The sequence below is a fragment of the Pinus tabuliformis genome, chromosome X (assembly GCF_031772625.1).
Source record: "Pinus tabuliformis cultivar Carrire ecotype Pingquan chromosome X, CPIR1, whole genome shotgun sequence".
In the NCBI taxonomy this organism is placed as follows: domain Eukaryota; kingdom Viridiplantae; phylum Streptophyta; class Pinopsida; order Pinales; family Pinaceae; genus Pinus; species Pinus tabuliformis.
In genome coordinates this window covers 157,156,092-157,170,852 of record NC_142308.1, presented here as the reverse complement: position 1 = coordinate 157,170,852, position 14,761 = coordinate 157,156,092, and the positions used below count along the sequence as shown (strand labels likewise).

The window sequence follows — 14,761 nt, the reverse complement described above, 5'->3', positions numbered from 1 at the left end:
GGTTTAGATAACTAAGAGATGATTCAATTCATTCATGGAATGAATTAACTACCATATTCAAGAATCAATGGGATGTTAAGAAGGATCCAGTTTACTATCTTACAGAATTTGAAAAACTAAAAAGAAACCATGGTGAACCAGTGGCAGATTTCATAAAAAGATTCAATAAACTTTATCATAAGATGCCACCTGACTGTAAACCACCAGTAGCAGTAGCAAAAGTTCGATTCTAAAGCATTTGATGATGACTTTGCAATGATGCTTAGGGAAAGGACATCCCATACCCTACAAGACATGCAAACAAACGCTATAGAGGTTGATGCTAATAGGTCAGCATCAGCTAACCTTTAATAAGCCAAGGCTAAAAAAGCTTAAACGAAAATGAAGATCAAGGAAGTAGGATCTTCCTCAAAAACTAAAAATGATGATCAAAAGATAGATGAGACCACATCATTACTTAGAAACCTTTCAAATAAAATCTCAAAGATAGAAACTCAGCCTACAACAATACAACAAACTGTTGCTAGACCTCAAACTCAATTTAGAAGAGCCCCCCAAACTCAAATTTTGCAAAGACCAAATACTGATCAATAGATCTAACCACCATTGATGATTGATGACCAACAACCAGAAGACATTAGACCTTTAATTTCTGAAGATATAAATAATCTGGATCATTCATCTTTACAAAATGCTATTGTTTCTCACCCTTTAAATCAGTCTTCTCAAGATCAAGAAGACTCTCAAATTTCAAAATATCAGGCCTTTTCCGAGTTTTTAATTGCAGAATTGAATAGGAGATACAATCTAAGACCTAGGTCAGGGCCTAGTAGACCTCCAAAAAGTCCCATTGTAAATGAACCTCAAATCAAATCCATCAAAACTCAAACAACAACCATTCAACCATTGAATCAAACAGCTGAAACAACTCTAATTGATAAAACTATTTTAACCACTTTCAATGTTGAAAGAGAACTGGAAAGAGTTAAAATACCCATTCCCTTATCTGAACTTTCAAAGAATCCAGGGTATAAAAACCAAGTTTCTAAACGGATCCATTCATCCAGTGTGGATGCTAAAGGGGATGTAATAAGCCTACAAGACGAAAAACCTTCAATAGTCTTTGGTCCTAGCTCAAACATGATTGATGAAAATGTACCACCTTTTTATGTGACTTTGAAAATTCATGATTTCTTGTTATATCGCTGCATGTTAGATTCTAGGGCTTCCCATAATCTGATGCCAAAGGTAATCATGGACCAGCTACAATTAGAGGTCACTAGAACTTATCATGATCTTTACACTTTTGACTCCAAGAAAGTACCTTGTCTTGGACTTATAAAAGATCTAGTGGTTACTTTAGCTTAGATCCCTGTTAAGAGTGTGGTTTTAGACATTGTAGTCACTGATATCCCTCCCAAATTTGGCATGTTGTTATCAAGATCTTGTTGTGCCAAATTAGGAGGAAGTCTTCAAATGGACATGTCTTATGCCACTATTCCTGTATATGGGGGTGAGCATCTCAGATTATACAAAGAAGTAAGATTCATGAATACTGTTTGTAAATCTGATCAAGCTAGGAATCATCCTATTTATGCAATAGATCAAGACTTTGGATGTTTTGAATTATCATCAAATAATTCACAAAATACTCAGCTTACTATTGAAAACATTGTTGACAAACCATAAACCATCAACACTGATATTTGTAAATTATACTTTGATGGTTCTTTGCTCAAAGGAAGGAGCAGGAGCTGGAATTGTGTTAATTTCACCAGACAAAGAAAATATTACCCAATCCTACAAACTTGAATTTGATGTCACTAATAATGTAGCAGAGTATGAAGCTTTCCTGCTAGGATTGGAATTAGCAAGAAGTCTTAAGGTGCAGAATTTAAGTGTATTTAGTGGTTCTGAACTTATTGTCAAACAAGTAAGGAATCTTTGTCAAACTAAGCACCCTAGACTTAGATCTTATAGAAATGAGAATTGGGATTCAATTGAAAATTTATTTTCATCCCTATGTATCACTTCAATTATATTCGATTCAAAAACCACTAATTGGTTAGCACATTTGGTACTAATATAATTATTATCTTGAGTAGGAGCAATAGAAATAATATCATTCTTTCCTGCAATTGTTCTTTTGATTTCAAATAGTGCAAAAATCAGTTTCCTGAAAGTTTTAGAAAATCTTTCATTACTAGTCTCCATTTTATGTCCATCAATAATTTATGATTTTACTTGATATTTTAGGTATTATTTAATACCCCTTTTTGTAACTTCAAAAAATTCCTTTCTCCACAAAACACCTTTTTAATAATAAGATTTTGAATATATATATATATATGCACCTTCTTACTTTAAGTCTTTTTTTATATATATAAATATAATTTTCCCTTCAAAATTTATTATGTTAATTATAACCTTTTAATTAAATTGCGTTGCTAAATTTCAACCACCATAACGTCCCCTAAAGGCAACGCTTGACTTGGTTACACAAAAATGGCAATGACCTACTTGTGTAATATTTGAAATCATTCGATACAACAGTTGCTAGATTGACAATGGCAGAATAGTGGTATGGAATTGATACGATGGTGTTGTATAATGGAATACGGTGGTAGTCATAACTTTAAATGTTGGTTCGTATTCCCCTACTTCACTTTATTGTGACCGCTGACAATTTTACTAGCATACCCTCAAAGCAAGGGAAGGGAACACCGAAGAGGAAGAGATAAAATTTTGATTATGGTTAAATTTGTTATTTCTTTTAAATGTATTGAATGTAAAATTAACAATCCATTTAAAAAAGTCTTACAAAGCAACTTAGTGCCTACCACTCAAGTTAGAAATTATGCTCTAGAAAAAATTGCATAAAACATTATAACTTGCATTGGTCAATGCTAAATTAATAGTGGTTAATAGGCAAATCCAATCTTATAGTCTTGATTTGGAAGGAACTAATAAATTGAGATGGCTACACATTTACATTTTTACTCCTACATAAATAATGGTGGCAAGTATCTCCTGGTAAGTATATTTATTTACATCATATTCCTATCATTTTTTTAGCAAAGGTTTGCTTAAATTATAGTGAGAAGTAACTAATATATAAAAGTTTATATGTTAAATTCACATTTAGATATTGCTTTTAATATACCATAATTTTTAGCTTAATGTAGATGGACATTAATGGAATTTTAGAGGTTATAGTGAGTGCATATGTAACTAATTAGACACAGAGTGACGTGCCTTAACCTTATAATTTTTCATGTGGTAGAATCTTGTCGCTGCTAATCTATGAGAATAAATTACAACCTCGTGGTGATTTCATATTTCAGTTATTATTTTTGCACATTTGCTGAAATTTTTAACCATCAACTTAGATTTGATTGCTCTCTTTGCTATCCTGCAATTTCATGGATATGTTGATACTATGAATTGAATATTTTGAGAAGATTGGATTTCTAAAATTGAATTGAGAAAATTGGATTTTGACACCGATCACTACACTTGATTGAAACCTAGCCATGTAGATTCATGGCATTTCTTTTTCCTTTGAACTTGAAAATACTCCCTGTAGATTCGTGGCATTTCTTTTTCCTTTGATATGATAATCATCTTGTTGAGTGTCAAGACTCAAAACCCAACTATTACCTGAAAAACACGACATCAAATGCAAGTTGTTTCTCTTCATTGATTCATGACATCTCCCCAGTCACTTAGTGGCGTGAAGATATGGTTTATGTCTTTAAGATCACAATCTTAAAATTTGTCCAAATTTTAGGCAGTACCTGGTAGAATAAGATTTGTGCAATCAAATTTTGGGTAGATCTGGTAGAATCCTATCACTGCTAATCCGTTATGAGAATCTATTAGCTACCCAGAAATGTAACACCTCATTCTGACCACGAGGCCCCACCTTTTTTTTATTCAACAACACACATGAATCATGTCTCTATGCCATAGAATCAAGCTCATATTTATACATATGCGAGTGCTAACAGGGCCGACGTTGATTCAAATGGAGTCGACCTTCAAGCTTACATATGACTGGTTTTTGCACTTAGGTCGTGACCAAGGTAGCCCCTTGGAAATGCCCTTCTCCTCCATATGACTATGCCATGTGACCTGGTCCTTAGGGGTCTATTGAGGCCTCAACAACTCCCTTTATTTTTTCTCGAAACTAAAGGGGTCCCCACATAATTTTGAAAATGTTACCTTCGTTTGCATTCAATTTTATTTGAGGGTTTTGATTTGATGGTCTTTCTTCCTTGGTTTTACACGCTTCCTTGCAATGATTCTTTTGAGCTTTCCTTCATAAAATAATGTGTTCTCAACCATTAGTGAGTTCTCATGTGCATACATCTTGCCTAATGATTATGACTTCGATAATGGGAATGTTGCATTACGTCAACTTGTTTCATCACATAAGTAATTATTGTGTCTTTAGAAGTATTTTTGCTATCTGAACATTTATTGTTAGTGTGTATTCTCATACGAACTTGTTCAAATTAATTCCATGCCTCAATTTGTTTGAAGTGGTCTTCACTTTCATTAAAATTTGAATTTTCCATTCTGCTCATTAGAAAACTTAACTCCTAAATCATGATGTTGATCCCTTATCAAAAGTTTTTTTTTTTTTTATCCCTGCACTCAATTAGTCTAATTATTCACAAACTTGACTTCAAGTCGAAATATATTGTAAATATTTAATTTGGATATATATATATATAGAAACATTGTTAATATGCAATTTGTTTGGCACATACTTTAAATTCACAATTATAAAATAAACTGTGTTTAGTTGAAACTTTAATAGACTTCTAACATTCTCATGTTAATCCATATTCATCATTATGAATATGGACCTGTTAACCACACAAATTGCATTTGAAGATTTGTCAAAGACTCCATGACCAAAGCACATTCAGAGCATTGTTGCACCATCAGATCAGTCAAAATTCTAGTCTTCATCAAGGCTTTTAAGCCCTTTTTCTTCTTCTTGTCATCAGTTTGTTCTTCAGATTTCGCAGCAATACGGGGGCATTGTAAAAATGATTCTAGTATGATGAAAAAAAGGAGTCATGTAACAGGCCTAGGTAGCTTTGGACTTTACTAGCAAGTGAGTTCGCTCTAGGGAATTTTTTTTCCTTCGCTAATTATTTGTGTTTTTGACACTTATAATTAGTTAATTTGTTTTCCTAGATTTACCCCAAAGTTGGAGTGCGGCTTGAAGGAAGAGTCTTAGGTGAGTCCTAGTGCATAGAGACAATGTATATTAACATACTAGATCATCTTTAAAGTTTCACAAAATTTGGTTCGCAAAATTTGGTTAAGTCTAAGTATCAGTTTTTAATTATTAAAAATTTCTCGTTAGATGGGATTTTCTATGTAAATTTCGATGTAAGATGTGATAAGTGTTGTCTAGAAAAGTTGTAGGGCGTATGAGTACTCAAAATTAGACCTCTACACCTCAACTTTCTACTAAGGCACACTTTGAGGGTGGAAAATTATTATTTACCCCTCAAAGCCCATTTTTCTAATTTTTGGCAAAAACTGGCATATATATTGGCCAAAAAATAAAAAGTGGGAGATAATAAAAATTTCCCCAAGTGGAAAATACTAAAAACTGAAGTGGAAATTCCAAAAATAATAAAGTCAAATCAAAAAGTGATGGGAATTCCACTTACCAAGGAAGCTATAACCCAAAAAAAACAAAAAACAAAAAATCGATGATCCAAGAGAGCAGCTAATTTCCCAGCAAAATCGAATTTTTTTAGGAGATGGTCCAAGTTTGTTGATTTGAACGAGATTTTTTCGAGGAAAAATAAGGAGAATATTTTTCAAGTGCTCCAAACCACTCCAACATTGAATTGCCACTCCACCCAGCTACTCCCAAGGAAAAACGTCTCTCCTCAAGATCTGCCCAGGGCCTATCCAAGGGTATCGATTTTCTCCAAGGGGTCTAGCTGTTTCCTCATGGGATCAAGACGTTTTGCTTGGAGAATGTGTGCTACACTCTAATCTCCTCCCATTTTTTCTGTTTAAGAGAGCCTTGAGCTCCTCATTGTATAATCAATTCTAAATCAAGCCACTGGCTAGCGAAGCTCTGAAAAAATTTTGTACTAGAATATTTTTTATCTAATAAAGAAGACTTTGGGGGCATATTCTTTATGGTGTTATTCTTCTACTTTTATGGTAATATTGTTCTAATTTATTTGTGCTTAATGCTCTACACTATTTGATCTCTAACTTGTTAGCTTCATATGCCTTTGTGGATTAATTTATGCAAGTTATCTTGTGTTAATTTCTGGATTGGAGGACCACTCTAGATCTAGGAGCACTAGTGGGTTCTTGGTTGAATCCCTAGCCTCGTTTTTCATTGTGTAATCCAATCCCTTGTGGATTTAACAGTATATTTTGAAGTGTATAGAGATATTTATTTTTTTGAGGCAGATCTTGAAAGTGGGGGAGCTTTTGGCTGAACGAACCTACTCTTAAGAAAATAAAGGTTGTGGAACCCATATCGATTTTCTTCAAGGGTTTACCAAACGAAAAGATAGATAAATTTAAATAACAAAAAAAATGAAGGGGGAATTTTCCTACCATAGCTCGCAAATATCATCAAATTTTAAATTCAAATCTACTTATTTTATGCACTTTTATAGTCAGATTAGCTTTTAGAGCTTAATTAGAGGATTCATATCCCTTATTTCTTGCACAAGAGCAGAGGTGTCCTCGTCATCTTGTGGCTTGCAATTTTCTATTTTAACTGTATATTCTCTCTATTTTGTGGATCGATTTTTCTTGCATCAGATTTGATCTTCCTCCCCATGCTTGCGCAAATCTGTGGGGTGTTGAAGGCATTTTGAGGAGATCTACAGATCTGCCTTGTGGAGGTTTGAAGACAAGGGTTTTGAAGTCGATTCTGAAGAGACCTTAAAAGAGGCTTGAGAAATAAATAAATTGTATTTTTGAGGCTATTCTTTCTGTTGGTCATGGACAAAAAGAGGATCTCTTTCCTTCTCTTGCGCATTTTCTTCTCTTGAAGCTTGGACGTCAAGCCCTTGATCGAAAATTGTTGGAGGAAAAGCAAATTCTCCCTTGGAGAATTCTCTCATTGTAATTGTGTAAAGGGCATTGTAAATATTTTTCCATTTCGAATTTTGAGGAAGGGTATTCTCTCTTTGAAACCCTTCTTGTAAACTCTCCTCAAAATCTAAAACCCTCTCTTCTCTATAAAAGGGTTTCTCTTCAAATAATAATAAAATATTTTTTCTTCTTAAGGGAGCTTGGGGTTTTCCCCTTGGTATCCCTATCTCCTCATTTGGAAGGAGGATTTTGTAGGTGGTTAGAGGCTAACTTTTGCATTTGCTTTGCTAGATTAGTTTCTTGTTCATTTCATCATCTAGTTGCATTGGCATTACTAGATCTAATTTCTAACTTGCATTTTTCATTGAGCTAGTTAGCACATTAAAGTTCAATCATTTCCATAGCTTATTTACTAGCCTAGATCTGATCTATTTATTGCTGGTATAACTTATCTTATTGTTGGTATATTGCTCATCTTTTTGTTCACTTCATTGTCTAATTAGTTTGCATTCCACATCTTATAAATCTTAGCAAGTGTGACATTTTAATTGAATTATAATTGATAATATCAATTCATAAACAATCTTGCCATAAAGCAGTTGTTTTAACTTCAGATCTCATTTACATTTTGCATCTTGTTTCTCTAAAATTTACCTCCAAGCATAAGCTTGGTTGATAGACATCTAGAAAAGCTTCCTCAACTATCATTCTGTTCCCTAAATTTGAGTTTGGAGGAAAGGTAAAAAGCATGACCTCGCAGTTCTCTTGTGTGGCTAGGTCCCTTGTAGGAACGAAGGCATGTGGGTTGCCTTGAAGCACTAGGTGGGCATCATTAATGAAGCCATAGCTTCCTCATCCTATCCTTCTTGCAATCACCTCAAGTCATTACCAAGTTGAAGGAATTGAGGAGAGGTCACAACTTAGATTAGTCATCATTAATAAAATTAAACAAAACCACTCTTTCTCACACACACACACTTATAACTTTGTTTCATTTTGCATATAATTGGTTATTTTACAAGTTGGGTTGTGAGCATCTCATTTACTTGCAAGCATTTCACTTAATGTTCTTGTACTTGTGAATTTCATTGACGTGCTCATGTTAATTGTCCTTTAATGTCATTTTATCATATTTGAGCATTTCTCTTTTAAGTACAAGAATTATTCTCTTGCAAGCTCTATTTCATTTTGTTGCTCTTATCTCAAAGTTATGTATAATCTTTTATCTTGATGTACTAACATTTTCGTTGCAGTTTTCCTATTCTTGCAACTTGTTGTAACTTGAAAATTATATCTCATTGCAAATATTGTGATTTCTTCTTGAGTATATATTTCTTGCAAGTATATTATTGGCACTAGTCTAATTACAATTTGCCTTGCAGGATCTATCTTGTTGAATCTGTTTTGATCTATCTACATTGTTCATGTTTATATGCTCATAATTATTTAAGCTTGCTAATCAATTTCATTTCAAGTTATATTTCAAGTCTGCCTAATTAATTTACTAATTATCTCCTAGAACTTGTATCCTTAACAAGTCTTTCCTTAGAAATCTTCCTGAGGGTCCAACCGCCTTGGTTTAGCTAGGAGAGAACCTAAACGGAGAAAGTTGGGAATAGGTGACAGCCCCTTCTCTAAGCGTTGCCACAAAAGAACACCCCTTGTGGGGTTGAGGATTTTCCCACTTGTCTTGTGTGTGCAACTATGTAGACAACAGGACCAAAATTATATATTTTAATACTTTAAATGGAAAAAAAAAAACTTTGAAAATACGATTATCTACATATGACACTTGGTTAAAGAAATTTTCATAAGTTCTTTTATCATTATAATTATTATAGTTCTTTTATCATTATAATTATTATAGTTCTTTTATCATTCTAATTATTATAAGTTTATGAGAAGTCCTCACTCGATACAAACACTCATAATAATGTAATTTTCAAATAATAACATTTTTATGTATCTTTTTTTATTTTTATGTGATGGAATGCTCTATACAATTAGATTGGAGAATAGCATTATATTATTGTAATTAACAAAGCATGCAAGGGTTTTGTGAGTCTTAAAAAAAATAAAAATGATGAAGACTACTAACCACAATTGATAGGAATTTTAAGCAACAATGGATGAACATTTTTATGTCTTGGGTTTTGTTAATTTATCAAACTAACTCAAAATAAACCAAGAGCCCGACAAGCTTGTGACCAAGGAGCTAACTCAAGATTGGTGTCTATTTGTTTGCTTCCAACTACTCCAAGACATGCATGAACACAAGTCGTAACTCTCGAGTAGATTGATGGCTAGTTCCTTTTACAAGGGTTAAGCCAACCCCTCAACGGCTATGTGAGGCTCGTGAAATGGACGGACTTTGTAACTGTGGGCAGTGGAGGAGCAGCAAAGAGCAAAGCTTAAGATTCATCGCGCATGAAGGATTTTAATGCAATAAGAAAGATCATAGCCCGAGATTGTTGAAGAGAAACTCAGATCTACCTAAAATTCGATAGCACAAATCTCTAGATTGTGATTTTAAACCATATCTTCACATGACGAAGTTGTTGGGGAGATATCATGAATCAATGAAGAGAAACAGCTTGTATTTGATGCCGTGTTTTCAAGTAATAGTTGGGTTTTGACGCTGAATAGGAGGATTATCAAGTTCAAAGGAAAAGGAAATGCCATGAATCTGTAGGGCCAGGTTTCAATCAAGCACAATAATTGGTGTCTTTCTCAATTCAATTTTAGAAATCCAAACTTCTCAAAATATTCAATTCATAGTATCACCATATCCATGAAATTGCAAGACAACAAAGAGAGCAATCAAATCTGAGTTGAAAACTAAAAATTCAAGCAAATCTGCCAAAATAATAACCGAAATATGAAATCACCACGAGGCTATAATTTATTCTCATAGATTAGCAACAACAAGATTCTACCATCTCTCGCTCAAGTGGTACTGAACTCCCAAAAACTGTGAAGTTTTGCGAGGCATGGGTCTTGGAAGCGCACCAAGCAGAGGAGGAGATGGATTTGAAATCATTTGATATGCCGAAATTCAACTCATTCTCAAAGCCAACCATCGCACTGATGGATTTCATCATCAACACGGGCGAAGACGTTAGCGCGCTAACAAAAGGTGCAAACAAGTGTTCTTTTTCAATAGGCTCTGGACAAACGACAAAACTCCTCTAGAGCAACTTCCCCTTAAAAACCCCTTCGGCGTAATTAGGCGATTATTATAGAGACTCCACTCCATGATGGACGAAAAAGGGACGAATATACCCACGATGGATGAATATGCCAAACACGTGTTCACATTCATTTGTCCTTCCAAATAACAAATGGAATAGCACATGTAGACTAGCAACTTGATGTCAAATATTTCACACATTTCATATGCGACCAACACAAATTTGACTATTTAGATGGATGCCCACAGCGCATTAAAGGACAGCATTGTAGCTTTGATGGGTGCATCACATTAAGCGATAGCGGTGTGGATTTGACGTTTTCATTGGATGATGGCTATGAATGTACGACTATGGATGTGCGTTGTGTGTACAGTTTGTTAGGTGGCGGCTATTAGAATAATGTTATTTTAGTGTTTAATGCTCATTTATGTATTTTATTCAGATAAGATCGTCTATGATCTTATTAGCAGTTTCTTATTAGAAACTTCTTGTTTCTATTTCTTAGTAGAAACTTGTTGTTCTATAAATACATTTGTATTATTTATTGAGCTTCATTGCTCATTGTAAATCAATTCAATTCATTCATTCATTATGGTATCAGAGCTCGTGTATTTTTTTTCGAAATAATTTTTCACTGTTTGAAAAATTTCGTGCTTCATTTTGAAATTGCTCTCTAGGAGTTTGGAAAATTTTTTGGGTTGATGCGCAGGCAGACTTAGAGCGATTCTTCGTTTTCATCCTTCTATTTGGTCGTTCTGGCGTCAACCTACAGAAAATCTGGAAAACTTTATTTTTACGCTCATTTTGCTCCGCATTTTGGCATCGTCAGAGGCTAAGTGAGGGCACTTTGAAAAAGGATTTGTTTTCGGCGAGTTCTGTCTACGTTCAATCACAGTTCGATTGTGACAGTTTGTGCCAGTCTAGTCCCTATTTGACGCTCAACTTAAACGCCTTGGCAAACACCACGGGAGCCTTCTGAGGATTTTCAAGTTACCGACGTAAAACTCTTCCGTCTTTGCTCAAAATTCCTCGACCTTTTCCTTCGCAGAGGGTTTTGACATTGCTGAAACAGATGCTTCAAGAGTGGTCAGCACAAGGGTTTGAAGGTACAGCTTGCACAAATTCGTTGAAAGATAGCTTGCCTTGAAGTTCTTCGGTCGTGAAATGCTCTTCGTGTAAAGATCGGCTTCAGATCTCTTTTTCTGTGGACGTGGCTTACGAAATTGCCTGGGGTACGCACAATTAATCTGACCCGTCACCCCTTAGAAATATTTGCTTCTTGCTAGGGACATGCAATTATCTATGCAGAGCAGAGATCGTTGAATCAGTAGCCTAATTTGGCCGCAAAAGGGATTGACACCATCGACCCATTGCCAGAGAACCGACAGGGGCACGTCTTGCGTAGTTGAACTCATCTATTGGTCAAGGTCGACTTTGGAAACGCTATAGCGGAGGGTGGATTTTATAAACCTGTGTGTGAAGGCCAAGCAACGTTAAGAAAAACAATAATAAATCGCACGCACAATGCAGCCACGGGCCAAGAGTATCGATCCACATCTGTCGCATCTTTGAAAAAACAAATTTCTGAATGTGTGAAACACGATTTATGATGCAAAGCATCGCTGAGGAAACAGGGACATATTGCTGAAGGCGAAATTAATTGTTTATTTGGCAGGGCTGAGTTTTCATTCTGGTTCTATTTCATATTGCACCAGCACCTGTCAGATTTTGTTCGGATCAGCCGGCATCTGCATTGAAATCCATGCCGGACTCCTTTGTTGTTTTCTGTGTCTTGGGAAACGTGCAGATGGCCTCGCTAACCAACCTGATGTTGGAAGGCAGACAGCGCTTTAATGGCACCAATTATAACATCTGGAAACAAAGAATGTTGACCATTTTTTAGTATAGGCGTCTTGACTAGCTCGTTTTAGGAAAAGAGCTCAATCCTGGTAGACCTGGTGCAGATCAAGATAAGTTTGGTGATCGAAATCGAGAGGCTATTATGCTTCTCAAACTCTCTGTGACTGATGATCAGTTACCACAGATTCCTTCCGGCAAGACAGCTGCCGAAATTTGGCAACATTCGAAGGAATTGCACGAGGCATCCTACAAGAGCAGAGCTTTCTTTCTAAAGAATCAGTTGTTCTCCATCATGATGGACGAACGTATGTCTTTACAGGAACATCTTAACAAGATTAAAGACATTCGAGATCAGCTCGAAGCCATTGGTCGGACCATGGAGGAAGAAGATATGGTAGTCATCACTCTGAAAAGTCTACCAAAACCTTATAAGCACTTCATAGAAACACTCAACATTACCTCCACTAATGTTGATCTGAAGTTCCCGGAGTTATGCATCAAACTCCTGCAGCAGGATCATTGGAAACAGCAGTTTGGTAGTGGTGCTTCATGAGCCTCCTAAGAAAATGCTTTTGCTGCCAAATATCAGTCCTCTCAGTCCTTTCAGCAGAAAGGTTGTTCTCAGCCTTCTGATCCTGCTAAGAAGAAAAATGTGTAGTGTAATTACTGTCACAAGTTCGGCCACATGAAGAAAGATTGCCGACAGAGGATTGCTTCTGAATAGAAGAAGCAAGGAGGGTTTCATCAGAAAGCAAATGTTGCAGAACATTCCGAGCAGAAGGAATCTTCCTTTTATGCCTTTATGGCTAAGAGGTCCTCAGATCATGCCCCGTCTTCTGCCTGGTACATTGACTCTGGTGCATCATGTCATTTCTCTCACAGGCGTGACTGGTTTACTGACTTCTCATCTTTCAGTGATTCCGTGGTATTCGGCGGAGGTGAGGAGTACACAGTGGTTGGAAGAGGTATAGTTCAAATCCAGTCTGATGGGCGCACACTCATCTTCCTGAATGTGTACTATGTTCCTGGTATGGAAATTAATCTGCTGTCTGTCAGCCAGATTATGAGGAACTCTCCTCAACTCGATGTGGTGTTCAGTGCGCACAAGTGCTCCATTATTGACAGGGAAACTCATCTTAAGGTTGCTATTGGCCTAGAGGATCATGGCCTATACAGGCTTCTTGACATTAGTGATTCTCCAGAAGTGGCTCTAACAGCTCGTGTTTCTCCCATCAGCACTCTGTGGCATCAGAGATATGGGCATCTAAACATTTAGTATCTCTCTCAGCTATCTCGGGAGGGACTTGTGTCAGGGTTACCTGATATTCAGACTCAGCATTTGGGAGTGTGCGGCGCCTGTCAAGCTGGCAAGCAACATCGGTCTTCATTCAAGGATGGAGAATCTTGGCGCGCATCTAAGGTACTCCAATTAATTCATGCTAATATTTGTGGTCCTATGAATACATCTTCAGTTACTGGTTGCAAATATTTTTTGCTTATTGTAGATGATTTCAGTAGAAAGATGTGGGTATACTTTCTAAAACATAAATCTGTTGTATTTAGTATTTTTTAGAAGTTTAAGTCCTTAGTTGAAAAGGAGTCTGGCTATAATATCATAACTCTTACGACAGATAACAAGGGGGAATTTTGTTCTTCTGCTTTCTCCAACTTCTGTGATACCCATGGCATCAAACGCCAGTTAACTACACCCTACACTCCTCAGCAGAACAGTGTTGTCGAACGTCGCAACCGTACGGTTGTTGAAATGGCTCGTTCCATGTTACAACACAAGAGTGTTCCGAATAAATTTTGGGCTGAACCAGTGTTTACTGTTGTCTATCTTCTTAACCGATCACCTACTCAGGCTGTTTAGGGGAAGACTCCAGAAGAGGTTTGGTATGGCCGTAAGCCTAAGATTAGTCACCTCAAAGTGTTTGGTTCGGTTGCATATGTTTGGATTCCAGCTACTAAGCGCTCTAAGTTGGATTCCAAAAGCCAGAAACTCATGATGACAGGGAAAAGTGATCACCACAAGGCCTATAGGCTGATAGATATAGACATTGATCGTCTTATCTTCAGTCGGGACGTAGTATTTGATGAAGACAAAGGGTTCTTTCAGTCCCCTCCTTCTGAGCAATGTTCTGAGGATCAGCCTCACAGTGTTCTTCTTCCGTTAGGTCCACCTGATGGGAGGGATAATGCAGCATCAGTATTTGATGATGCACTACCTGAGTTCCCTCTGGAAAATAATCCTCCTCTCACTGCTCCTGTTGTTCCTGAGCCTCCTCCACCTACTCCAAATATTGGTTCTTCTACTCTCCGGCCTAAATGGTGAGCTAAAACTATTGGTGATCTCCGGGATAATGAGCTCCTTGAAGATAGAACTTCCAGAAATAAGAGCAAACAGCAGCCTATAGTAAATTTTTCTCTTATGGCTAACCTACACATTGTTTTTTAGCCTCAAACCTATTCAGAGGCTAAGGGTATACTTGAGTGGGAACAGGTTATGGAAGCTGAATTCCAGAGTCTTCAGAAGAATCACACTTGGACCCTTTCTGATCTTCCTGCAGGGAAGAAGCCCATTAGCTGCAAATGGGTGTATATACTATAAC

At 36.4% G+C, this 14,761-nt stretch overlaps 1 protein-coding gene across 7 annotated transcripts in view; it reads right to left on the bottom strand.

Annotated features, from left to right (window-relative positions):
* The window catches only part of LOC149138932 (uncharacterized), a 251,773-nt gene that overhangs the window by 149,515 nt on the left and 87,497 nt on the right, over positions 1 to 14,761 (bottom strand). Inside the window, exon 1 of one of the 7 annotated variants that reach the window (XM_089452906.1) lies at positions 10,035 to 10,237. The exons of the other annotated variants lie outside the window; for them this stretch is intronic. Coding sequence (XP_089309032.1) covers positions 10,035 to 10,199 — 165 coding nt within the window. The 5' untranslated portion in view covers positions 10,200 to 10,237. Of the gene's footprint in view, positions 1 to 10,034; positions 10,238 to 14,761 lie in introns of those variants that run through there. 7 annotated transcript variants of the gene reach the window in all.